The following is a 27449-nucleotide window of genomic DNA, read 5'->3' as shown; positions in this document are numbered from 1 at the left end:
CCCTGCCCTCACCTGTCCCCACCCTCACCCTGTCCCCACCCTCACCTGTCCCTGCCCTCACCTGTCCCCACCCTCACCTGTCCCCGCCCTCACCTGTCCCTGCTCTCACCTGTCCCCACCCTCACCTGTCCCTGCCCTCACCTGTCCCCACCCTCACCTGTCCCTGCCCTCACCCTGTCCCCACCCTCACCTGTCCCCACCCTCACCTGTCCCCACCCTCACCCTGTCCCTGCCCTCACCCTGTCCCCACCCTCACCTGTCCCCACCCTCACCTGTCCCCACCCTCACCTGTCCTGCTCCCCGCAGAGCCCGTGCCCCAGCCCAGCCCCCCGCTGCCCACGCTGCAGCCCCCCGGGGTGGCCGCCAGCCCCGCCCCGCCGGGAGCCGAGCCCACGGCAGACGGAGGCCGAGTGACCACGGCCAGCCCGGCCAGCCCGGCCTGGGTGACCCCCGGAGCCACCGCGCGCCCGCTGGCCAGCGCGCCCGTGCCGGCGGCCACCGGGCAGCCGAGCTCCGGCGAGTCCGGCAGCGCCGAGGGCAGCGGCGACCAGGACATGGGGACCAGCGGCGACCAGGAGGCCAGCGGGGCGGGCTCTGCCGGTGAGTGCCACCCAGTGCCACCCAGTGCCACCCCAGTGCCACCCCAGTGCCACCCAGCGCCACCCCAGTGCCACCCCAGCGCCACCCCAGCGCCACCCCAGTGCCACCCCAGCGCCACCCCAGCGCCACCCCAGTGCCACCCCAGTGCCACCCCAGCGCCACCCCAGTGCCACCCCAGCGCCACCCCAGCGCCACCCCAGTGCCACCCCAGTGCCACCCCAGCGCCACCCCAGTGCCACCCCAGTGCCACCCCAGTGCCACCCCAGCGCCACCCCAGTGCCACCCCAGTGCCGCCCCAGCGCCACCCCAGCGCCACCCCAGCGCCACCCCAGCGCCGCGAGGTCACCGCGCGGGTGGCAGGCTGGTGGCAGCGCTGGGTGGTGGCAGTGACAGCGCTGGGTGGTGACAGTGCTGGGTGGTGGCAGTGACAGTGCTGGGTGGTGGCAGTGCTGGATGGTGACAGTGACAGTGTTGGATGGTGGCAGTGCTGGATGGTGACAGTGACAGTGTTGGATGGTGACAGTGACAGTGTTGGATGGTGACAGTGACAGTGCTGGATGGTGACAGTGTTGGATGGTGGCAGTTTTGGGTGGTGACAGTGACAGTGCTGGAGGGTGACAGTGACAGTAACAGTGATAGTGCTAGATGGTGACAGTGACACTGCTGGATGGTGACAGTGCTGGGTGGTGGCAGTGACAGTGCTGGATGGTGACGGTGACAGTGACAGTGCTGGAGGGTGACAGTGACAGTGCTGGATGGTGACGGTGTTGGATGGTGACAGTTTTGGGTGGTGACAGTGACAGTGCTGGGTGGTGGCAGTGACAGTGCTGGAGGGTGACAGTGACAGTGACAGTGCTGGGTAGTGACAGTGACAGTGCTGGGTGGTGGCAGTGCTGGGATGGTGAGAGTGTTGAATGGTGACAGTGACAGTGCTGGATAGTGACAGTGACAGTGTTGGATGGTGACAGTGACAGTGCTGGGTGGTGGCAGTGACAGTGCTGGATGGTGACAGTGACAGTGCTGGGTGGTGACAGTGACAGTGACAGTGCTGGATGTGCCCTGGCTGTCCCCAGCAGAGGAGCAGGAGGGTGAGGACGAGGCCCAGGTGACATCCACGGCTGCCATCGAGAGGGCCACGTGCTACAACTCGCCCCTGGGCTGCTGCTCCGACGGCAAAACCGCGGCCGCCGACGGCGAGGGGAGCAACTGCCCCGGTGAGCCTGGGGCTGGGGGCTTGGGGCTGGGGGGGATTTGGGGCTAGGGGGGATTTGGGGCTGGGGGCTTGGGGCTGGGGGCTTGGGGCTGGGGGCTTGGGACTGGGGGGATTTGGGGCTGGGGGGATTTGGGGCTGGGGGTTTGGGGCTGGGGGTTTGGGGTCTGTTCGGAGTCAGGATCTCTCAAGGGGGTGACACAGAGATGGATTTAGGGCTGGGGGATTTGGGGTCTGTTTGGGGTCAGGGGCCCTCAAGGTGGATTTGGGGCTGGGAGTGATTCAGGGTCTGTTTGGGGTCAGGGGCTCTCAATGGGGTGACACAGAGATGGATTTGGGGCTGGGGGATTCAGGGTCTGTTTGGGGTCAGGAGCCCTCAAGGTGGGCTTGGGGGGATTCAGGGTCTGTTTGGGGTCAGGGGCTCTCAGGGGGTGACACAGAGATGGATTTGGGGTTCTTCTGGGGTCAGGGGTTTGGGATCTCTCAAGGCTGAAATCCTTCCTCGTTCCTTGGGGTTTCCTGTGGGACATCACCTTTTCCTCTGGGAAAACAACACTTCCCTTTTAACCCATAAAGGACAGAGCCTGGTGAAGGGAAAGGGAGAGGGAAAGGGAGAGGGAAAGGGAAAGGGAAAGGGAAAGGGAAAGGGAAAGGGAAAGGGAAAGGGAAAGGGGAAAGGGAAAGGGAAAGGGAAAGGGAAAGGGAAAGGGAAAGGGAAAGGGAAAGGGAAAGGGAAAGGGAAAGGGAAAGGGAAAGGGAAAGGAAGGAAAAGGAGCCTCCTGTGTGATCCCAGGGCAGGATCTCTCCACCCTCTGCATCCCCAGCTCAGGACCCACCCCTGGCATCCCTGGTGCTGTTCCAGGATGGTTTGGCAGGGCTGGCCAGGCCCCGTGTCCCTGTCCCAGGTGTCCCTGTCCCAGGTGTCCCTGTCCCAAGTGTCCCAGGTGTCCCTGTTGTCCCCAGCCCTGTCCCAGGTGTCCCCATGCCTGTTGTCCCTGGTGTCCCCAGTGTCTCCGTTGTCCCCAGCCCATGTGGCCCCCTGGGCTGTCCCCAGTGTCCATGTCCCAGATGTTTCTATCCCAGGTGTCCCTATGTTCAGTGTCCCAGCTGTCCCCATTGTCCTCAGCCCTGTGTGACCCCCTGGGCTGTCCCAGGTGTCCCCATGCCCAGTGTCCCCGTTGTCCCCAGCCTCGTGTGCTGTCCCAGGCTGTCCCAAGTGTCCCCGTTGTCCCCAGGCTGTGCCCAGGTGTCTGTGTCCCAGGTGTCCCTGTTGTCCCCATCCCCCTGTGCTGTCCCAGGTGTCTGTCCCAGGTGTCCCAGGTGTCCCCATTGCCCCATGTGCTGTCCCAGGTGTCCCCATTGCCCCCTGTGCTGTCCCAGGTGTCTGTCCCAGATGTTCTCGTTGTCCCCAGCCCTATGTGCTGTCCCAGGCTGTCCCTATCTCAGGTGTCCCAGGTGTCCCCATTGTCCCCTGTGCTGTCCCAGGTGTCTGTATCCCAGGTGTCCCAGGTGTCCCCATTGTCCCCTGTGCTGTCCCAGGTGTCCCCATTGTCCCCTGTGCTGTCCCAGGTGTCTGTATCCCAGGTGTCCCAGGTGTCCCCATTGTCCCCTGTGCTATCCCAGGTGTCCCCATTGTCCCCTGTGCTGTCCCAGGTGTCTGTCCCAGGTGTCCTAGGTGTCCCCATTGCCCCCTGTGCTGTCCCAGGCTGTCCCAGGTGTCTGTCCCAGGTGTCCCAGGTGTCCCCATTGCCCCCTGTGCTGTTTCAGGTGTCTGTCCCAGACGTTCCCGTTGTCCCCAGCCCTATGTGCTGTCCCAGGCTGTCCCTATCTCAGGTGTCCCCGTTGTCCCCATTGTCCCCTGTGCTGTCCCAGGTGTCTGTCCCAGGTGTCCCAGGTGTCCCCATTGCCCCCTGTGCTGTCCCAGGCTGTCCCAGGTGTCTGTATCCCAGGTGTCCCAGGTGTCCCCATTGCCCCCTGTGCTGTCCCAGGCTGTCCCAGGTGTCTGGAGTGTATCCCAGGTGTCCCAGGTGTCCCCATTGTCCCCTGTGCTGTCCCATGTCCCCACCCCCTGTGCTGTCCCCACCCCCTCTAACGTGTCTCTCTTGTCGCGCAGCCAGCAGGGGCGCTGCTGTCCCGGAGCTGCAGGATCCTGTCTGGTAACCGTGTCCCGGGTTGTCACCAGCACTAACCCATGGCTGCCCCCACTAACCCAGACTGGCACTGCCCATCCCCGCGGGGTCCCTCCCTGCCCGGCTGAAGGGTTTGTTTTTATCCCTCCCCAGCCACCAAGGTGTTCCAGGGAGTGCTGATCCTGGAGGAGGTGGAGGGCCAGGAGCTGTTCTACACCCCCGAGCTGGCCGACCCCAAATCCGAGCTCTTCGGGGAGACGGCGCGGAGCATCGAGAGCGCTGTGAGTCACCGGGGAGAGCCCAGGCACAGAAAAAAATATTGATAGTGGTCAATCTGGCCCCAAAAAAAGGGAAACCTGCTGGGAGAGCCCAGGCACAAAAAAAGAAATTGTTTATAATGGTCAATCTGGCCCCAAAAAAAGAGTTCTGCTGGGAGAAACCCAGTTACAGAAAAAAATATTGATAGTGGTCAATCTGGCCCCAAAAAAATGGGAACCATGCTGGGAGAAACCCAGTTACAGAAAAAATATTGATAATGGTCAATCTGGCCCCAAAAAAAGGGAACTCTGCCAGGAGAAACCCCAGTTACAAAAAAAATATTGATAATGGTCAATCTGGCCCCAAATAAAGGGAACTCTGCCAGGAGAAACCCAGTTACAAAAAAATATTGATAATGGTCAATCTGGCCCCAAAAAAAAGGGAAACCTGCTGGGAGAAACCCAGGCACAAAAAAAAAGTATTTATAATGTTCAATCTGGCCCCCCAAAAAAAGGGAACTCTGCCAGGAGAAACCCCACTTACAAAAAAAAATATTTATAATGGTCAATCTGGCCCCAAAAAAAACGGAACTCTGCCAGGAGAAACCCAGTTACAGAAAAAAATATTGATAGTGGTCAATCTGGCCCCAAAAAAAGGGAAACCTGCCAGGAGAAACCCCAGTTACAAAAAAAAATATTGATAATGGTCAATCTGGCCCCAAAAAAAGAGTTCTGCTGGGAGAGCCCAGGCACAAAAAAAGAAATTGTTTATAATGGTCAATCTGGCCCCAAAAAAAGGGAACTCTGCCAGGAGAAACCCCACTTACAAAAAAAATATTTGATAATGGTCAATCTGGCCCCAAAAAAAGGGAACCCTGCTGGGAGAAACCCGTTTAAAAAAAAAAAAAAAATTTATAATTTTCTATGGGAACCCTGCTGGGAAAACCCAGGCACAAAAAAAAATTTATAATTTTCTATGGGAACCCTGCTGGGAGAAACCCAGGCACAAAAAAAAATATTTATAATGTTCAATCTGGCCCCAAAAAAAGGGAAACCCTGCTGGGAGAACCCAGGCACAAAAAAAAAAAAAAAAATTAATTTTCTATGAGAACCCTGCTGGGAGAACCCCAGTCACAAAAAAAAAAAAAAATATTTAAAATTTTCAGTACTAAAAAGCACTAACCTCCAAAAAACCCACTAAATTTACCAACTAAACTAATTCTAGGTTAACTGAGTTTAACCTAAAAGCAGTTTCAAAATTAAATGGAAATTCCCTTTAAATCAGAATTTCCCTTTCCTCTTCCCCCAGTATTTCCCTGTTAAATCAGAATTTCCCTTTCATCCTCCCCCAGGATTTTCCCTTTTCTCTTTCCCAGATTTTCCTTTTAAATCAGAATTTCCCTTTCCTCATCCCCCAGGATTTCCCTGTTAAATCAGAATTTCCCTTTCCTCTTCCTTCAGGATTTCCCTGTTAAATCAGAATTTCCCTTTTCTCTTCCTCCAGTATTTCCCTGTTAAATCAGAATTTCCCTTTCCTCCTCCCCCAGGATTTCCCTTTAAATCAGAATTTCCCTTTTCTCTCAGGATTTTTGCTTTCCTCTTCCCCCACGATTTTCCTGTTAAATCAGAATTTCCCTTTTCTCTTCTCTCAGGATTTTTGCTTTCCTCTTCCCCCACTATTTCCCTGTTAAATCAGAATTTCCCTTTCCTCCTCCCCCAGTATTTCCCTGTTAAATCAGAATTTCCCTTTCCCCTTCCCCCAGGATTTTCCTGTTAAATCAGAATTTCCCTTTCCTCATCCCCCAGGATTTTCCCTTTCCTCCTCCCCCAGGGTTTCCCTGTGTAATCAGAATTTCCCTTTCCCCTTCCCCCAGTATTTCCCTGTTAAATCAGAATTTCCCTTTCCTCTTCCTCCAGGATTTTCCTGTTAAATCAGAATTTCCCTTTCCTCCTCCCCCAGGATTTTCCTGTGTAATCAGAATTTCCCTTTCCTCATCCCCCAGGATTTTCCTGTGTAATCAGAATTTCCCTTTCCCCTTCCCCCAGGATTTTCCCTTTCCTCTTCCTCCAGGATTTCCCTGTTAAATCAGATTTTCCTGTGTAATCAGCATTTCCCTTTCCTCCTCCCCCAGCATTTCCTGTTCAATCAGCATTTCCCTTTCCCCCAGCATTTCCCTTTCCCTCCCCAGTATCCCCAGTATTGATCCCATTTCCTCCCCAGTACTGATCCCATTTCCTCCCCAGTATCCCCAGTACTGATCCATCCCTCCCCAGTATCCCCAGTATCCCCAGTATCCCCAGTGTCCCCAGTGTCCCCAGTCTCTCCCAGTATCTCCCAGTTCCCCAGTATCTCCCAGTATCTCCCAGTTTCCCCAGTTTCCCCAGTATCTCCGTTCCTCCGCAGCTGGAGGAGCTGTTCCGCGGCTCCGACGTGCGCCGGGATTTCCGCAGCGTGCGCGTGCGGGACCTGCTGGATCCCATCCCTCCCAGTATCCCCAGTCTCCCCAGTCTCCCCAGTACCCCCAGTATCCCCAGTTTCCCCAGTATCCCCAGTTTCCCCAGTATCTCCGTTCCTCCCCAGCTGGAGGAGCTGTTCCGCGGCTCCGACGTGCGCCGGGATTTCCGCAGCGTGCGCGTGCGGGACCTGCTGGATCCCATCCCTCCCAGTATCCCCAGTACCCCCAGTACCCCCAGTATCCCCAGTGTCCCCAGTATCCCCAGTATCCCCAGTTTCCCCAGTATCTCCCATTTCCTCCCCAGCTGGAGGAGCTGTTCCGCGGCTCCGACGTGCGCCGGGATTTCCGCAGCGTGCGCGTGCGGGACCTGGGCCAGGGCGGCGCCCTCAGGGTCCTGCTGGACGCTCACTTTGATCCAGGTGGGCAAATTCCACTGGAAATCCGGCTGGGAAAAGGGAAAATCCATCCTGGAATCAGCGGGGTTGGGGTTTTATCTTTTGAATTTTTTTTATCTTTTATCCTGCAAAATTTCAGTGGGGTTGGGATTTTATCTTTTGATTTTTTTATCTTTTTTTTAATCGTTTATCGTGCAGAATTCCAATGGGGTTGGGATTTTCATCCTGCAGAATTTCAGTGGTTTTGGGATTTTTATCCTGCAAAATTTCAGTGTGGTTGGGATTTTATCTTTTGAATTTTTTTTATCTTTTTTTTATCGTTTATCGTGCAGAATTCCAATGGGGTTGGGATTTTCATCCTGCAGAATTTCAGTGGTTTTGGGATTTTTATCCTGCAGAATTTCAGTGGGGGTTGGGATTTTATCTTTTGAATTTTTTTTATCTTTTTTTTATCGTTTATCGTGCAGAATTTCAGTGGTTTTGGGATTTTTATCCTGCAGAATTTCAGTGGGGGTTGGGATTTTATCTTTTGATTATTTTATCTTTTTTTTTTTTTTTTATCGTTTATCATGCAGAATTCCAGTGGGATTGGGATTTTGATCCTGCAGAATTCCAGTGGGATTGGGATTTTCGTCCTGCAGAATTCCAGTGGGGTTGGGTTTTTTATCCTGCAGAAATTCAGTGGGGTTGGGAAATGAGGATTATTTTCCTTGGGAAATGATGAATATTTTCCTCAGGAAAAGAGGATTCTCTTATTTAGCAAATGAGGATTATTTTCCTTGGGAAATAAGGGTTAATTTCCTTATGAAATGAGGATTATTTTCCTTATGAAATGAGGATTATTTTCTTTATGAAATGAGGGTTATTTTCTTTAGGAAATGAGGGTTATTTTCCTTAGGAAGGGAGGATTATTTTCCTCAGGAAATGATTATTGTACTAAGGAAATGAGGATTATTTTCCTTGGGAAATGAGGATTATTTTCTTTATGAAATGAGGGTTATTTTCTTTAGGAAATGAGGATTATTTTCCTTAGGAAGGGAGGATTGTTTTCCTCAGGAAACAAAGATTATTTTACTAAGGAAATGAGGATTATTTTCCTTGGGAAATGATGAATATTTTCCTCAGGAAAAGAGGATTCTCTTATTTAGCAAATGAGGATTATTTTCCTTGGGAAATGAGGGTTAATTTCCTTATGAAATGAGGATTATTTTCTTTAGGAAATGAGGGTTAATTTCCTTAGGAAAGGAGGATTATTTTCCTTAGGAAATGAGGATTATTTTCCTTGGGAAATGAGGATTATTTTCTTTAGGAAATGAGGGTTATTTTCTTTAGGAAATGAGGGTTATTTTCTTTAGGAAGGGAGGATTATTTTCTTTAGGAAATGAGGGTTATTTTCTTTAGGAAGGGAGGATTATTTTCCTCAGGAAACAAAGATTATTTTACTAAGGAAATGAGGATTATTTTCTTTAGGAAATGAGGATTATTTTCTTTAGGAAATGAGGATTATTTTCCTTAGGAAACGAGGATTATTTTCCTTGGGACATGAGGATCACATTCTTTATGAAAGGAACTATTTTCCATGGAAAATGAGGGCTATTTTTCTTGGGAAAGGAGAATTATTTTCCATGGGAAATAAGGCATTTGGGGAGGTCAGAGGAAGGAAATTCACTGTTGTGTCCTTTCCTCCCTCCCTCAGCCACGTCCCACACGGCCGCCGATGTCCAGGGGGCCCTGCTCAGACAGATCCGAGCTGCCAAGAAAAAAACCATCCTGGTGAAGAAACCCCAGACTGAGAACATCAAATTCATGGATTTTGGTGAGATCCCTTTTTTTGGGGTTTTTCAGATTCCAAAAGGGGGGATTTGCTGGGATTGGGTTTGGTATCAACCCTCCAGGAGGTTCCAGAGTGGGGGATTCTGGAATATTTGGGGTCAGGAGGGACCTTAAAGATTGTCTGTATCTGGGATGGGGTTTTCCATTGGGAATTCCAGGGATGGGGCAGCCTCAGCTTCCTGTGGGGAATCCATCCCAGGCTGGGTAAAATCTCGGTGCCTGCATTGGCTGTGCACTCAGGAGAGCCAGGAAAGGGTTAAAATTTCCCAATTTCCGTGGGCAGTGGAAAGGAGCCCATCCTGGAATTTCCAGGGGGTCCAGGCTGGGATTGCTCCTGCTGCACCCAGAATTCCCAGAAGTGAGCACACAGAGCCTGGCACAGGCTGCCAGCATCCCAAAATATTCCCAGTTTTTGGCAACTTTGAGAATTTTTAGGGTGGAAATTCCTTCTCCAGGAACAGCCCGGCTACTTCTCTTATAAACCACCCCTGACCCCAAAATTAACCCACACCTGACCCTAAAACTGACCCACACCTGACCCTAAAACTGACCCACACCTGACCCTAAAATTAACCCACACCTCACTCTAAAACTGACCCACACTTGATCCTAAAATTAACCCACACCTGACCCCAAAATTAACGCATACCTGACCCTAAACCTAACCCACACCTGACCCTAAACCTAACCCACATATGGCCCTAAACCTGACCCATACCTGACCCTAAAACTGACCCACACCTGACCCTAAAACTGACCCACCCCTGACCCCAAAATTAACCCATGCCTGACCCTAAAACTGACCCACACCTGACCCTAAACCTAACCCACATATGGCCCTAAACCTGACCCATACCTGACCCTAAAACTGACCCACACCTGACCCTAAAACTGACCCACCCCTGACCCCAAAATTAACCCATGCCTGACCCTAAAACTGACCCACACCTGACCCTAAAACTGACCCATACCTGACCCAAAGACTGTCCCACCCCTGACCCTAAGACTGACTCACACCTGACCCTAAAATTAACCCACACCTGACCCTAAAACTGACCCACACCTGACCGCAAAATTAACCCATACCTGACCCCAACCCTAAGCCACATCTGATCTCAATCCTAACCCACACTTGACCCCAAAATTAACCCATACCTGACCCTAAAACTGACCCATACCTGAACCTAAAACTGACCCACACCTGAACCTAAAGCTGACCCATACCTGACCCTAAAACTAACCCACACTTGATCCTAAAATTAACCCATACCTGACCCCAAAATTAACGCATACCTGACCCTAAACCTAACACACATATGGCCCTAAACCTGACCCATACCTGACCCTAAAACTGACCCACACCTGACCCCAAAATTAACCCATAGCTGACCCTAAAATTAATGCACACCTGACCTTAAAACTGGCCCATACCTGACCCCAAAATGAACCCACACCTGATCCTAAAACTGACCCACACCTGACCTAAAACTGACCCATACCTGACCCCAAAATGAACCCACACCTGATCCTAAAACTGACCCACACCTGACCCTGACCCTGACCCCTCCATAACTCCACCCCTCTGCTGTGTTCCAGACTGGATCCCCCGGCTCTTCACCACCACCGTCACCACCACCACGGCCACCACCGCGGCCCCGGCCACCACCCACAGAGTCCCTGCAGCCACCTCATCCTTGGCCACCACCCACAGGCTCCCTGCGGCCACCTCATCCTTGGCCACCACCCACAGGCTCCCTGTGGCCACCTCAGCCCTGGCCACCACCCACAGGCTCCCTGCGGCCACCTCATCCTTGGCCACCACCCACAGAGTCCCTGCAGCCACCTCATCCTTGGCCACCACCCACAGAGTCCCTGTGGCCACCTCATCCTTGGCCACCACCCACAGGCTCCCTGTGGCCACCTCAGCCCTGGCCACCACCCACAGGCTCCCTGCGGCCACCTCATCCTTGGCCACCACCCACAGGCTCCCGGTGGCCACCTCAGCCCCGGCCACCACCCGCAGGCTCCCGGTGGCCACCCCGTCGCCGGGCCAGCACGGCCCCAAGGCGGTGGCCGTGGGCAGCACCAGGAGGCCCAGCCCCAGCAGCCCTGGCAGGAGGAAGCCGACCCAGCTGCCCCCCGGCAGCAGCAGAGCCCCCCGGCCCTGCCAGTCCCAGCCCTGCCTGCACGGCGGCACCTGCGAGGACGACGGGCGGGACTTCACCTGCAGCTGCCCCCCGGGCACGGCGGGGCCCCTGTGTGACAAACGTAGGTGCTGCTCCCAAAAAAACCCCGAATTCGGGCTCTGAAAATCAGTGCCTGCCTCCCTGCCCCGGGTGGGGATGTCGCCGCCTGTGCCGGGTTGTTGCAGACGGGATTTGGGCACTGCCAGGGTTGCCAAACGTTCCCAGGCTTATTTCGGGCAGGAAAATGTTCCCGTTATTGTGTCAGGCAGGGAAACTTCCCAGGTTTGTGTGAGACAGGAAAACATTCCCAGGTTTGTGCAGACTGGAAACCATTCCCAGCTTTGTTCCAGGCAGGAAAACATTTCCAGTTCTGTGTGAGATATTAAAACATTCCCAGATTTGTGTGAGATAGGAAAACATTCCCAGCTTTGTGCAGACTGGAAACCATTCCCAGTTTTGTGTGAGACAGGAAAACATTCCCAGCCTTGTTCCAGACAGGAAACCATTCCCAGTTCTGTGTGAGATATTAAAACATTCCCAGATTTGTGCCAGGCACTCACTGCCATGTTCTTGTGTCTCCACCTGTCCCTTCCTGTCCCCTGCTGTCCCTGCTGTCCCCTTCTCTCTCTCCTTTCCCTGCTGTCTCCGCTGTCCCCTCCTGTCCCTGCTGTCCCCTCCTGTCCCCACTGTCCCTGCTGTCCCCTCCTGTCCCTGCTGTCCCCTGCTCTCTCTCTTGTCCCCTCCTGTCCTGTCCCCACTGTCCCTGCTGTCCCCTGCTCTCTCTCCTTTCCCTGCTCTCTCTCCTGTCCCTCCTGTCCCCCGCTGCCCCTCCTGTCCCCGCTGTCCCTCCATCCCGCTGTCCCTCCACCCCGCCGTCCCCCTGTCCCTGCTGTCCCCGTCCCGCTGTCCCTCCACCCTGATGTCCCTCCTGCCCCCTCTGTCCCTCCTGCCCCCCCGTCCCGCTGTCCCTCCTGTCCCTCCTGTCCCCCGCTGTCCCCCCTGTCCCGCTGTCCCCCCTGTCCCGCTGTCCCTCCACCCCGCTGTCCCTCCACCCCGCTGTCCCGCTGTCCCTCCTGTCCCTCCATCCCTCTGTCCCTCCTGTCCCCGCTGTCCCCCCGTCCCCCCCGTCCCTTTGTCCCTCCTGTCCCCACTGTCCCCTCCATCCCTCCACCCCGCTGTCCCTCCTGTTCCCTCCTGTCCCCCCCTGTCCCTCTGTCCCTCCATCCCGCTGTCCCTCCTGTCCCCGCTGTCCCTCTGTCCCTCCATCCCTCTGTCCCCCACCCCTCCCGCAGCCCCCAGCCCGTTCTCTCCCAGCTTCGGGGGCGGCTCGTTCGTGGCGCTGCGGACGCTGCGCGGGTACCACACGGCGCGGGTGTCGCTGCAGTTCCGGGCGCTGGAGCCCAGCGGGCTCCTGCTCTACAACGCACAGAGACACGGCAAGGACTTCATCTCGCTGGCGCTGCTGGGCGGCTTCGTGCAGCTCCGGTGAGCGATGGGGGATGGCACTCTGCAAAAACGGCGAAAAGTGAACAAAAATCCGAAATTTTGGGGTTTTTTTTTTGGGGATGCGGTTGGAGCGTTTCTGTCTGTTCAGCAAAGTGAACTCGCTGTGGCGCTCGGAGGGTTAAAGAGAGTCAAGGTGTGGGAGGTTGCGTTTAGTTTGAGGATTTTTTTTATTTTTGGTTGGGTTTTAGGAGGTTGAGATTTTTTTTTTTAAATGGGGCTTTAGGAGTTTATTTTGAGAGATTTTATTTTTTTTTTTTTTGGTGGGGTTTTAGGAGATTTGGGTTATTTTCAGAGTTTTTTTTATTGGTGGGGTTTTAGGAAGTTGAGATTTTTTTTTTTTGTGGGGTTTTAGGAGGTTGGGGTTATTTTCAGAGATTTTTTTTTTTGGTGGGGTTTTAGGAGGTTGAGATTTTTTTTTTTGGTGGGGTTTTAGGAGATTTGGTTTATTTTCAGAGATTTTTTTTTTTGGTGGGGTTTTAGGAGGTTGGTTTATTTTTAGAGGTTTTTTTTTTGGTGGAGTTTTAGGAGGTTGAGATTTTTTTTTTTTTTTTGGTGGGGTTTTAGGAGATTGGGGTTATTTTGAGATATTTTTTTAATTTTTGGTGGGGTTTTAAGAGGTTGGGTTTATTTTGAGATTTTTTTGGTAGGATTTTAGGAAGTTGGGTTTATTTTGAGATTTTATTTTTTTTTGTGGGGTTTTAGGAGATTTGGTTTATTTTGAGAGATTTTCTTTTTGGTGCGGTTTTAGGAGGTTTGGCTTATTTTGAGAGATTTTTTTTTTTTTTTGGTGGGTTTTAGGAGGTTGACATTTTTTTTTCATGGGGTTTTAGGAAGTTGGGGTTATTTTCAGAGATTTTTTTTTGTGGGATTTTAGGAGGTTGAGATTTGTTTTTGGTGGAGTTTTAGGAGGTTGAGATTTTTTTTTTTTTTTTGTGGGGTTTTAGGAGATTGGGGTTATTTTCAGAGATTTTTTTTGGTGGGGTTTTAGGAGGTTTGGTTTATTTTCAGAGTTTTTTGGGTTTTTTTTGGTGGGGTTTTAGGAGGTTGGGTTTATTTTGAGAGATTTTTTTTTTGCTGGGGTTTTAGGAAGTTTGGTTTATTTTGAGATTTTTTTTTCGTGGGGTTTTAGAAGGTTGGGTTTATTTTCAGAGATTTTTTTATTGGTGGGGTTTTAGGAGGTTGGGTTTGGTTTTTTTGTTGGGGTTTTAGGAGGTTGGGTTTAGTTTGAGGTTTTTTTTTTGGGTTGGGTTTTAGGAGGTTGAGATTTTTTTTTTTTAATTGGGGTTTTAGGAGGTTATTTTGAGATTTTTTTTTTTTGGTGGGGTTTTAGGAGATTGGGTTTATTTTGAGAGATTTTTTTTTGTTGGGGTTTTGGCAGGTTGGGTTTATTTTGAGATTTTTTTTTGGTGAGGTTTAGGGAGGTTGGTTTTATTTGAGAAATCTTTTTTTAGTGGGATTTTGGCAGGTTTGTTGTATTTTTTTTTTTGAGAGAGAACTTTTTTTGGTGGGGTTTTGGGGGGTTGGTTTTTTTCTAAGAGATCTTTTTTTGGTGGTTTTTTGTTTGTTTTTTTTTTTAACTGGGAAAGGGGGAAAAGGAAAGGGAGGAAAGTGCTGGAGTGGATTTTTTTTGTATTCCAAAATCTGACAGGATGAGTTTGGAATGAGGGAAGGGGGAGGACAGAGCAGAGAGAGGGAGAGAAGGAGAGAAAAAGGGAGGGAGGGAGGGGAAGAAGGAGAGAAGGAGAAAAGCAGGATGAGAGAGGAAGGAGGGGGAGAAGGAGAGAAGGAAGGAGGGAGAGAAAGAGAAAGGGAGGGTGGGAGAGGAAGGAGGGAGAGAAAGGAGGGGAGGAGAGAAGGAGGGAAGGAGAGGAGGAGGAAAAGAGGGAGAAAAAGGAGGGAGAGAAGAGAGGAGGGAGGGAGGGAGAGAAGGAGGGAGAGAGGAGGCGGGGAAGAAGGAGAGAAGGAGGAAGGGAGAGGAGAGGAGGCAGGAGAGAAGGAGGGAAAGAAAGGAGAGAAGGAGGGAAAGAGGGAGAAAGAGGAGGGAGAGAAGGAGGGAGAGAGGAGGGGGGAAGAAGAAGAGAAGGAGGAAGGGAGAGAAGAAGAGAAAGAGAGAGAGAAAGAGGAAGGGGAAGAAGGAGGGAAAGAGGGAGAAAAACGAGGGAGAGAAGGAGGGAAGGAGAGAGAGAAGACAAGGAGGAGGGAGGGAGGGAGGGAGGGAGGGAGAGGATCCCCGAGTGCTGCGGTGCCACACCCGCCTGTCCCAGCCCCGCTGGCACTGCTGGCACTGCTGGCACCAACCTGGCACTGCTGGCACTGCCCTGGCACTGCTGGCACTGCCCTGGCACTGCTAGCACTGCCCTGGCACTGCTGGCACCAACCTGGCACTGCTGGCACTGCCCTGGCACTAACCTGGCACTGCCCTGGCACTGCTGGCACCAACCTGGCACTGCTGGCACTGCCCTGGCACTGCCCTGGCACTGCTGGCACTGCTGGCACTGCTGGCACCAACCTGGCACTGCTGGCACTGCTGGCACTGCTGGCACCAACCCGGCTCTGCCCAAGTTTAACCCGGGTCTGTCCCAGGTGTGACACGGGCTCAGGGCCAGGCTGGCACTGCTGGCACTGCCCTGGCACTAACCTGGCACTGTCCTGGCACTGCTGGCGCTAACCTGGCACTGCCCTGGCACTGCTGGCACTGCTGGCACTGCTGGCACTGCCCTGGCACTGCTGGCACTAACCTGGCACTGCTGGCACTGCCCTGTCTGTCCCAGGTTCAACACTGGCTCGGGCCCAGCCGTGGTGACCAGCTCGGTGCGGGCAGTGCCCGGGCGCTGGCACTGCTGGCACTGCTGGCACTGCCCTGGCACTGCTGGCACTGCCCTGGCACTAACCTGGCAGTGCCCTGGTCTGTCCCAGGTTCGACACAGGCTCAGGGCCAGGCTAGCACTGCCCTGGCACTAACCTGGCACTAACCTGGCACTGCTGGCACTGCTGGCACTGCCCTGGCACTGCCCTGGCACTGCTGGCACTGCTGGCACTGCCCTGGCACTGCCCTGGCACTAACCTGTCTGTCCCAGGTTTGACACTAGCTCAGGCCCGGCCGTGGTGACCAGCTCGGTGCGGGCAGTGCCCGGGCGCTGGCACTGCTGGCACTGCCCTGGCACTAACCTGGCACTGCCCTGGCACTAACCTGTCTGTCCCAGGTTCGACACGGGCTCAGGCCCGGCCGTGGTGACCAGCTCGGTGCGGGCAGTGCCCGGGCGCTGGCACTGCTGGCACTGCTGGCACTGCCCTGGCACTGCTGGCACTGCCCTGGCACTAACCTGGCACTGCCCTGTCTGTCCCAGGTTCGACACGGGCTCAGGGCCAGCCGTGGTGACCAGCTCGGTGCGGGCAGTGCCCGGGCGCTGGCACTGCTGGCACTGCCCTGGCACTAACCTGGCACTGCTGGCACTGCCCTGGCACTAACCTGTCTGTCCCAGGTTCGACACTGGCTCAGGGCCAGCCGTGGTGACCAGCTCGGTGCGGGCAGTGCCCGGGCGCTGGCACTCGCTGCTGGTGACGCGCAGCCGGCGCAGCGGGAGCCTGGCCGTGGACGGGGAGCCCCCGGTGAGCGGGCACAGCCCCCTGGGCACCGACGGGCTCAACCTGGACACCGAGCTCTTCATCGGGGGAGCGCCCCCGGAGCACATGGCACGGTGAGGGCACAGGGGCACGGGGACGGGGGGCACCGGGGACGGGGGTGGGATGGGGATGGGGGGGGCACCGGGGGTGGCACTGGGGTGGGTGTGGCATTGGGGGTGGGGGTGGCACTGGGATGGGGGTGGCACTGGGGTGGGGGTGGGACTGGGGTGGGGGTGGCACTGGGATGGAGGGTGGGACTGGGGATGGGGATGGGATGGGGATGGCGCTGGGGATGGGGGTGGCACTGGGGATGGAGGGGACACTGTGAGGGTGGCAGTGGGGATGGAGGGTGGCACGGTGAGGGGCTCTGGGGATGGGGGTGTCACTGTGAGGGAGCACTGGGTGTGGCACTGGGGATGGGGATGGCACGGGGATGGAGGTGGCACTGGGGCTGCTGGGTGGCACTGGAGCTGCTGGGTGGCACTGGGGTTGGGAGGGTGGCACTGGGGTTGGGAGGGTGGCACTGGAGCTGCTGGGTGGCACTGGGGCTGGGGGTGGCACTGGGGATGGTGATGTGGCACTGGGGCTGCTGGGTGGCACTGGGGCTGGGAGGGTGGCACTGGAGCTGCTGGGTGGCACTGGAGCTGCTGGGTGGCACTGGGGTTGGGAGGGTGGCACTGGAGCTGCTGGGTGGCACTGGGGCTGGGAGGGTGGCACTGGGGATGGTGATGTGGCACTGGGGCTGGGAGGGTGGCACTGGGGCTGGAGGGTGGCACTGGGGATGGTGAGTGGCACTGGGGCTGCTGGGTGGCACTGGGGCTGGGAGGGTGGCACTGCCCCTTGAGGACCAAGGCAGTGCTGGCTCCCAGCTCAGCCCCATCCCTGCAGCCTCTTCCACACTGCCCACCCACCCTGGCACCCATGGGCACCACCTCACTTGGGGACACACCCTGGTGCCATGTCCCCTCAGAGTGGCTGAGCTCACACTGCTCACCCACCCTGGCACCCATGGGCACCACCCCACCTCTCCTTTGGGGACAAACCCTGGTGCCATGTCCCCTCACTACCCTGGCACCCCATGGGCACTGCCTCACCCCTCAAGGACGATCCCCTGTCCCGTGTCCCCCTAGGGTGACAGAGCTCACACTGCCCACCCACCCTGGCACTGCCCCCGCTCAGTGACCCACCCTTTCGCTGTCGCTGTCCCCCCATGGTGACAGAGCTCACACTGCCCACCCACCCTGGCACTGCCCACCCACCCTGGCACTGCCCCCCTCTCAGTGACCCACCCTGTCGCTGTCGCTGTCCCCCCATGGTGACAGAGCTCACACTGCCCACCCACCCTGGCACTGCCCCACCCCTCAGGGACACACCCCTGTCCCTGTCCCCGCAGGGTGGCCGAGCTCACACTGCCCACCCACCCTGGCACTGCCCCACCCACCCTGGCACCGCCCCCCCCTCAGTGACCCACCCTGTCGCTGTCCCTGTCCCCGCAGGGTGGCGGAGCGCGCGGCTGTCACCGCGGGTCTGCGGGGCTGCGTGCGCCAGCTGAGCATCAACAACCGTCCGTACGAGCTGCGGCCGGGCGGGCCGGACGCGCTGTTCGCCAGCGCCGTGGGCGAGTGCGGCCACCAGCCCTGCCAGCCCAGCCCCTGCCGGCACGGCGGCCGCTGCCAGCCCGGCCAGCACGGCGCCTTCCAGTGCCACTGCCCCGAGGGATACACGGGTACGGGGGCGCGGGGTGGGCTGGGGTGGTCTGTCCTTGGCGCCTTCTGGGCTCAATTGTACTGGAAATGGCACCCAGATAATGGCACTTGAGGGGCGTTAATTGTGCCAGATGGTGGCACCTTTTGGGTATTAATTGTCCCAAATAATGGCACTTGAGGCGCGTTAATTGTCCCAAATAATGGCACTTGAGGGGTGTTAATTGTGCCAAATAATGGCACTTGAGGGGTGTTAATTGTGCCAAATAATGGCACCTTTTGGACATTAATTATACTCAAAATGGCACCCAAATAATGACACTTGAGGGGCGTTAATTGTGCCAAATAATGGCACTTGAGGGGCGTTAATTGTCCGAAATAATGGCACTTGAGGGGCGTTAATTGTGCCAGATAATGGCACCTTTTGGGTATTAATTGCCCCAAATAATGGCACTTGAGGGGCGTTAATTGTGCCAGATGATGGCACCTTTTGGGTATTAATTGTGCCAAATAATGGCACTTGAGGGGTGGTAATTGTCCCAAATAATGGCACTTGAGGGGCGTTAACTGTGCCAGATAATGGCACCTTTTGGGTATTAATTGTCCCAAATAATGGCACTTGAGGGTCGTTAATTGTGCCAAATAATGGCACTTGAGGGGTGTTAATTGTGCCAAATAATGGCACTTGAGGGGTGTTAATTGTGCCAGATAACGGCACCTTTTGGGTATTAATTGTCCCAAATAATGGCACTTGAGGGTCGTTAATTGTGCCATAATGGCACCTTTTGGGCATTAATTATACTCAAAATGGCACCCAAATAATGACACTTGAGGGGCGTTAATTGTGCCAGATAATGGCATCTTTAGGGGCGTTAATTGCCCCAAATAATGGCACTTGAGGGTCATTAATTGTGCCAAATAATGGCACCTTTTGGGCATTAATTATACTCAAAATGGCACCCAAATAATGACACTTGAGGGGCGTTAATTGTGCCAAATAATGGCACTTGAGGGGCGTTAATTGTGCCAAATAATGGCACTTGAGGGGCGTTAATTGTGCCAGATAACGCCACCTTTTGGGTATTAATTGTCCCAAATAATGGCACTTGAGGGACATTAATTGTCCCAAACAATGACAGCTTTAGGGGCATTATCTGTGCTCTGGGCACTGGAATCATTTTGGACACTAGAATTGTTTTTGGACACTGGAACCATTTGACACTGGGGACGCTGGGGACACATGGGTTGGTGACACTGGTGACTCGGGGCTTGGTGACACCGAGCACACAGGGGTTGGGGACACTGGTGGCACGGGGGTTGGTGACAGTGGGGACAGTGGGGACATGGGGTTTGATGACACAGGGGACACATGGGTTGGTGACACAGGTGACACAGGGATTGGTGACATTGGGGACACAGGGGTTGGTGGCACCGATGACACTGGGGTTGGTGACACTGGTGACACTGGGGTTGGTGACACTGGGGTTGGTGACACCGATGACACGGGTGTTGGGGACACTGGGGACATAGGTTGGTGACACTGGTGACATGGGTGTTGGTGGCACTGGTGACACTGGGGTTGGTGACACTGGGGTTGGTGACACCGGTGACATGGGTGTTGGTGACACTGGTGACACTGGGGTGACACTCTGGTGACACTGGGGTTGGTGGCACTGGTGACACTGGGGTTGGTGACACTGGAGTTGGTGACACTGGGGTTGGTGACACTGTTGACACTGGGGTTGGTGACACTGGGGTTGGTGACACTGATGACACGGGTTGGTGACACTGGGGTTGGTGGCACTGGTGACACGGGTGTTGGTGACACCGGTGACACTGGGGTTGGTGACACTGGGGTTGGTGACACTGATGACACGGGTTGGTGACACTGGGGTTGGTGGCACTGGGGTTGGTGACACTGTTAACACTGGGGTTGGTGACACTGATGACACTGGGGTTGGTGACACTGGGGTTGGTGACACCGGTGACACGGGTGTTGGTGACACTGGGGTTGGTGACACTGGTGACACTGGGGTTGGTGACACTGGGGTTGGTGACAGTGGGGTTGTGACACCGGTGACATGGGTGTTGGTGACACTGGGGTTGGTGACACGGGTGTTGGTGACACGGGTGACACAGGTGTTGGTGACACGGGTGTTGGTGACACGGGTGTTGGTGACACTGGGGTTGGTGACACCGGTGACAGTGGGGTTGTGACACCGGTGACACGGGTGTTGGTGACACGGGTGTTGGTGACACTGGGCTTGGTGACACTGACAGTGGGGTTGTGACACCGGTGACACGGGTGTTGGTGACACGGGTGTTGGTGACACCGGGGTTGGTGACACCGGTGACACGGGTGCTGGTGGCACCGGGGCTGTGACGAGCCGCCTGTCCCCGCAGGCCCCACCTGTGCCCAGGAGAGGAACCCGTGCGAGCCGTCCCCGTGCCACGGCTCTGCCACCTGCCTGGTGCTGCCCCACGGGGCCCCCCTGTGCGCCTGCCCCGCGGGGCGCCAGGGCGAGCTCTGCCAGACAGGTGGGACAGGGGGGCTGGGGGGACAGCAGGGCTGGGGGGGTCACTGGGGGGGACAGCAGGGCTGGGGGGTCACTGGGGGGGGACAGCAGGGCTGGGGGGTCACTGGGGGGGGACAGCAGGGCTGGGGGGGACAGCAGGGCTGGGGGGTCACTGGGGGTGTCCCTGGGGGGGGACAGCAGGGCTGGGGGGTCACTGGGGGGGGACAGCAGGGCTGGGGGGTCACTGGGGGTGTCCCTGGGGGGGGACAGCAGGGACAGGGGGGTCACTGGGGGTGTCACTGGGGGGGGACAGCAGGGCTGGGGGGTGTCACTGGGGGGGGACAGCAGGGCTGGGGGGTCACTGGGGGGGACAGCAGGGCTGGGGGGTCACTGGGGGTGTCACTGGGGGGGGACAGCAGGGCTGGGGGTGTCACTGGGGGGGGACAGCAGGGCTGGGGGGTCACTGGGGGGGACAGCAGGGCTGGGGGTGTCCCTGGGGGGGGACAGCAGGGCTGGGGGGTCACTGGGGGGGACAGCAGGGCTGGGGGGTCACTGGGGGTGTCACTGGGGGGGGGGTGTCCCTGGGGGTGTCACTGGGGGGGACAGCAGGGCTGGGGGTGTCCCTGGGGGTGTCACTGGGGGGGACAGCAGGGCTGGGGGTGTCCCTGGGGCTGTCCCTGGGGTGGGGGGTGTCCCTGGGGGTGTCCCTGGGGGTGTCACTGGGGGTGTCCCTGGGGTGTCCCCAGCCTGGGACGGGGCGTGTCACTGGGGGTGTCACTGGGGGGGGACAGCAGGGCTGGGGGGTCACTGGGGGTGTCCCCAGCCTGGGACGGGGCGTGTCACTGGGGGTGTCACTGGGGGGGGACAGCAGGGCTGGGGGGTCACTGGGGGTGTCCCCAGCCTGGGACGGGGCGTGTCACTGGGGGTGTCACTGGGGGTGTCCCTGGGGTGGGGCAGCAGGGACAGGGGGGTCGCTGGGGGGGTCCCTGGGGGTGTCCCTGGGGTGGGGCAGCAGGGACAGGGGGGGCCTAGGGGGGTCGCTGGGGGGGGTCTCTGGGGGTGTCCCCAGCCCGGGGTGGGGCAGCAGGGCCAGGGCGGTGTCCTTGGGGGTGTCCCTGGGCTGGGGGATCCCTGGGGGTGTCCCCAACCTGGGCTGGGGGATCCCTGGGGGTGTCCCCAGCCTGGGGTGGGGGTTCCTTGGGGGTGTCCCTAGGCTGGGAGATCCCTGGGGGTGTCCCCAGCCTGGGGTGGGGGTTCCTTGGGGGTGTCCCTAGGCTGGGAGATCCCTGGGGGTGTCCCCAGCCTGGGGTGGGGGTTCCTTGGGGGTGTCCCCAGCCTGGGGTGGGGGTTCCTTGGGGATGTCCCCAGCCCGGAGTGGGACAGCAGGGCTGGGGGTGTCCCCAACCTGGGCTGGGGGATCCCTGGGGGTGTCCCAGCCCGGGTGGCCCTGGGGACAGCTGTGCCAGCTGTGCCTGACGCTGCCCTCGGTGCCCAGTGGTGGAGCAGGACCAGTCCGTGCCCTTCCTGCCCGAGTTCAGCGGCCTCTCCTACCTGGAGCTGGACGGGCTGCAGAGCTTCGTGCCCGACCTGCAGTGAGTGAGGGTGGGGTGATGGGATAATGGGTAATGGGATAATGGGATGGGATAACGGGATAACGGGATAATGGGATAATGGGATAATGGGATAATGGGATAATGGGATAATGGGATGGGGCAAACCCCACCCCACAGCACCCTGAGCATGAGGGACGCCCCTCAGCTGGCACAGGTGGCATTTCTGCCACCCCAGACTCAGGGTTATCCCGAGGGAGGCGGGCATGGGGCAGGACAGCAGCTGGGTGACAGGGAGGTGTCCTTGTCCCTGCTGTCCTCATGGATGTGTCCCTGTCCCTCTCTCTCAGGGATGTGTCCCTGTCCCTCTCATGGATGTGTCCCTGTCCCTGTCCCTCTCACGTGTCCCTCCCCTCCCTCAGGGACAAGATGTCCATGGAGCTGGTGTTCCTGGCCAAGAGCCCCACGGGGCTGATCTTCTACAACGGCCAGAAGGGCGATGGCAGAGGGGACTTCGTGTCGCTGGCGCTGCGGGAGGGACACCTGGAGTTCAGATACGACCTGGGCAAGGGGGCAGCGCTGCTCAGGTCAGCTGGGGGGGCAGGGCATTAATTAATGTCTGAGACAGCAGGACTGGCATTAATTAATGTCTGAGAGGGCAGGATTGGCATTAATTAATATCTGAGATAGCAGGGATTGATCATTAATTAATGTCTGAGATAGCAGGGATTGATCATTAATTAATCTCTGAGATAGCAGGGATTTATCATTAATTAATCTCTGATATAGCAGGGATTGATCATTAATTAATGTCTGAGAGAGCAGGACTGGCATTAATTAATATCTGAGAGAGCAGGGATTGATCATTAATTAATATCTGAGATAGCAGGGACTTATCATTAATTAATGTCTGAGATAGCAGGGATTGTATCATTAATTAATATCTGAGATAGCAGGGATTTATCATTAATTAATCTCTGATATAGCAGGGATTGTATCATTAATTAATCTCTATAGCAGGGATTTATCATTAATTAATATCTGATATAGCAGGGATTGTATCATTAATTAATGTCTGAGAGAGCAGGGATTGGCATTAATTAATATCTGAGATAGCAGGGATTGATCATTAATTAATGTCTGATATAGCAGGGATTGATCATTAATTAATATCTGAGATAGCAGGGATTGTATCATTAATTAATCTCTGATATAGCAGGGATTTATCATTAATTAATACCTGAGATAGCAGGGATTGATCATTAATTAATATCTGAGATAGCAGGGATTGTATCATTAATTAATATCTGAGATAGCAGGGATTGATCATTAATTAATGTCTGAGCGAGCAGGGATTTATCATTAATTAATATCTGAGAGAGCAGGGATTGTATCATTAATTAATATCTGAGATAGCAGGGATTTATCATTAATTAATCTCTGATATAGCAGGGATTGATCATTAATTAATACCTGAGAGAGCAGGGATTGATCATTAATTAATCTCTGATATAGCAGGGATTTATCATTAATTAATATCTGAGATAACAGGGATTTTATCATTAATTAATATCTGAGATAACAGGGATTTATCATTAATTAATCTCTGATATAGCAGGGATTGATCATTAATTAATACCTGAGAGAGCAGGGATTGATCATTAATTAATCTCTGAGAGAGCAGGGATTGATCATTAATTAATATCTGAGATAACAGGGATTTATCATTAATTAATATCTGATATAGCAGGGATTGATAATTAATTAATCTCTGATATAGCAGGGATTGATCATTAATTAATATCTGAGAGAGCAGGGATTTACCATTGATTAATATCTGAGATATCAGGGATTTTATCAATAATTAATCTCTGATATATCAGAGATTTTATCCTCCAGAGCTGCTTCTGCAGGTTCTGAGGGCAGAGATTTTATCATTAATTAATATCTGAGATATCAGGGATTTATCATTAATTAATGTCTGAGATATCAGAGATTTTATCATTAATTAATCTCTGACACATGAGGGATTTTATCAATAATTTATCTCTGACATATCAGAGATTTTATCATCCAGAACTGCTTCTGCAGGTTCTGAGAGTGGGGATTTTATAATTAATTAATCTATGATATATCAGAGATTTTATAATTAATTAATCTATGATATATCAGAGATTTTATCATTAACAGCAATTAACAACAGGCATGACACTTAAATTTCAAAATTTCAACTCATCTAATGCAAATCTAATTTTAATTCTTGTGACTTTTCCTGATGGGAATTTCACATTTTAATTCAGCTTAGGACAGAGATTATAACAGTAAATAACACTTATTTTACACTTATTACACATATTTTCTTCATGGATTCTCCAACTTTTTATTTCTCACACCAGAAAAAACACACTGTGCAAATCTAATTTTAATTCTTGTGACTTTTCCTGATGGGAATTCACATTTTAATTCAACTGAGGGCAGAGATTATAACATGAACAGTAAATAACTTTTTTTAGTAAATAACAGTAAATAACATAGTGAATAGTAAATAACAGTAAATAACTTATTTTACACTTATTACACATATTTTCTTCCTGGATTCTCCAACTTTTTATTTCTCACACCAGTAAAAACAGACTGTTCAAATTTAATTTTAATTCTTGTGACTTTTCCTGATGGGAATTTCACATTTTAATTCAGCTGAGGGCAGAGATTATAACACGAACAGTAAATAACTTTTTTTAGTAAATAACAGTAAATAACATAGTGAATAGTAAATAACAGTAAATAACTTATTTTACACTTATTACACATATTTTCTTCATAGGTTCTCCAACTTTTTATTTTTCACACCAGAAAAAACAGACTGTTCAAATTTAATTTTAATTCTTGTGACTTTTCCTGATGTGAATTTCACATTTTAATTCAGAACAGTAAATAACACTTATTTTACACTTATTACACATATTTTCTTCATGGATTCTCCAACTTTTTATTTCTCACACCAGAAAAAACACACTGTGCAAATCTAATTTTAATTCTTGTGACTTTTCCTGATGGGAATTTCACATTTTAATTCAGCTGAGGGCAGAGATTATAACATGAACAGTAAATAACTTTTTTTAGTAAATAACAGTAAATAACATAGTGAATAGTAAATAACAGTAAATAACTTATTTTACACTTATTACACATATTTTCTTCATAGGTTCTCCAACTTTTTATTTTTCACACCAGAAAAAACAGACTGTTCAAATTTAATTTTAATTCTTGTGACTTTTCCTCAAGGGAATTCCACATTTTAATTCAGAACAGTAAATAACACTTATTTTACACTTATTACACATATTTCTTCATAGGTTCTCCAACTTTTTATTTTTCACACCAGAAAAAGCAGACTGTTCAAATTTAATTTGAATTCTTGTGACTTTTCCTGATGGGAATTTCACATTTTAATTCAGAACAGTAAATAACACTTATTTTACACTTATTACACATATTTTCTTCACGGATTCTCCAACTTTTTATTTCTCACACCAGAAAAAACAGACTGTTCAAATTTAATTTTAATTCTTGTGACTTTTCCTCAAGGGAATTTCACATTTTAATTCAGCTGAGCGAGTCCTGCTCGCACCAAACCTTCCTTTAGAATCTTTTACCTGCACCTATTGATAGAACACGATAATTACACCCAGCTGTGTCAGCTGGGAGGTTCTTCATTAATTAATAAAATTAATTATTAATAGAATTTAATTTCCGTGTCCCCAGGAGCAGGGAGCCGGTGCCGCTGCACGCCTGGGTCAGTGTCCGGCTGGAGCGCAGCGGCCGCAAGGGGGAGCTCTGGGTCGCCGGGGGCCGCAGGGTGACCGGGGAGTCCCCGGTGAGTGGGGACGGGGCGGGACCCCCGGGTGGGGCGGGGAGGGGGAGCTCCGGAGGGCGCTGGGGTTAAATCCTGGTTGTGACTGGGGAATTCCTGAGGGTTTTGGGGTTTAAATCCTGGTTGTGAGTGTGGAGGAATGCAATTCTCCAGTTCCTGGGCTTTACATCCTGATTTTGAGTGTGAAGTTCTCAGGTTTCTGGAGTTTAAATCCTGGTTGTGAGTGTGGAATTCTTCAGCTCTTGGGGTTTAAATCCTGATTTTGAGTGTGGAGTTCTCAGGTTTCTGGAGTTTAAATCCTGGTTGTGAGTGTGGAATTCTTCAGCTCTTGGGGTTTAAATCCTGATTGTGAGTGTGGAATTCTTCAGCTCCTGGGGTTTAAATCCTGATTTTGAGTGTTAAATTCTTCAGCTCTTGGGGTTTAAATCATGGTTTTGAGTGTGGAGAATTGGAATTTCAGAGGGTTCTGGGCATTAAATCCTGATTGTGAGTGTGGAGGGATGGAGTTCTCCAGTTCCTGGGCTTTAAATCCTGATTGTGAGTGTGGAATTCTTCAGCTCTTGGGGTTTAAATTGTGGTTTTGATGGTGGAAAAGTGGAATTTCTGAGGGTGCTGGGACTGAAATCCTGATTGTGAGTGTGGAATTCTTCACCTCTTGGGGTTTAAATCCTGATTTTGAGTGTGGAGTTCTCAGAGTTCTGGGTTTTAAATCCTGGGTCTGAGTGTGAAATTCTTCAGCTCTTGGGGTTTAAATCAGGGCTTTGATGGTGGAGAATTGGAATTTCTGAAGGTCCTGGGCTTTAAATCCTGATTGTGAGTGTGGAATTCTTCAGCTCTTGGGGTTTTAAATTGTGGTTTTGATGGAGGAAAAGTGGAATTTCTCAGGGTTCTGGAGTTTAAATCGTGGTTTTGAGGGTGGAGAATTGGAATTTCTGAGGTTTCTGGGTTTTAAATCCTGATTTTGAGTGTGGAGTTCTTCAGCTCCTGGGGTTTAAATCCTGATTTTGAGTGTTAAATTCTTCAGCTCTTGGGGTTTAAATCATGGTTTTGAGTGTGGAGAGTTGGAATTTCTGAGGGTTCTGGGCATTAAATCCTGATTGTGAGTGTGGAGGGATGGAGTTCTCCAGTTCCTGGGCTTTAAATCCTGATTTTGAGTGTGGAATTCTTCAGCTCTTGGGGTTTAAATTGTGGTTTTGATGGTGGAAAAGTGGAATTTCTGAGGGTGCTGGGACTGAAATCCTGATTGTGAGTGTGGAATTCTTCACCTCTTGGGGTTTAAATCCTGATTTTGAGTGTGGAGTTCTCAGAGTTCTGGGTTTTAAATCCTGGGTCTGAGTGTGAAATTCTTCAGCTCTTGGGGTTTAAATCAGGGCTTTGATGGTGGAGAATTGGAATTTCTGAAGGTCCTGGGCTTTAAATCCTGATTGTGAGTGTGGAATTCTTCAGCTCTTGGGTTTTAAATTGTGGTTTTGATGGAGGAAAAGTGGAATTTCTCAGGGTTCTGGAGTTTAAATCGTGGTTTTGAGGGTGGAGAATTGGAATTTCTGAGGTTTCTGGGTTTTAAATCCTGAGTTTGAGTGTGGAGTTCTTCAGCTCCTGAGGTTTAAATC

The 27449-nt window shown here is 52.8% G+C and overlaps 1 protein-coding gene across 1 annotated transcript in view; it reads left to right on the top strand.

The window, feature by feature from the left end:
• AGRN (agrin) overlaps positions 1–27449 on the top strand; it is a 77116-nt gene that overhangs the window by 44776 nt on the left and 4891 nt on the right. Inside the window, exons 17-29 of the mRNA XM_056508452.1 lie at positions 307–600; positions 1674–1814; positions 4093–4220; positions 6957–7071; positions 8744–8863; positions 10477–11148; positions 12359–12551; positions 16055–16270; positions 17693–17922; positions 20303–20437; positions 21911–22007; positions 22388–22552; positions 25731–25842. Coding sequence (XP_056364427.1) covers positions 307–600; positions 1674–1814; positions 4093–4220; positions 6957–7071; positions 8744–8863; positions 10477–11148; positions 12359–12551; positions 16055–16270; positions 17693–17922; positions 20303–20437; positions 21911–22007; positions 22388–22552; positions 25731–25842 — 2618 coding nt within the window. The remainder of the gene's footprint in view (positions 1–306; positions 601–1673; positions 1815–4092; positions 4221–6956; positions 7072–8743; positions 8864–10476; positions 11149–12358; positions 12552–16054; positions 16271–17692; positions 17923–20302; positions 20438–21910; positions 22008–22387; positions 22553–25730; positions 25843–27449) is intronic.

This window comes from Oenanthe melanoleuca, chromosome 21, assembly GCF_029582105.1.
Source record: "Oenanthe melanoleuca isolate GR-GAL-2019-014 chromosome 21, OMel1.0, whole genome shotgun sequence".
Taxonomy (NCBI): domain Eukaryota; kingdom Metazoa; phylum Chordata; class Aves; order Passeriformes; family Muscicapidae; genus Oenanthe; species Oenanthe melanoleuca.
The sequence above is the reverse complement of the archived record's forward strand: the minus strand, read 5'-3'. Positions and strand labels throughout refer to the sequence as shown.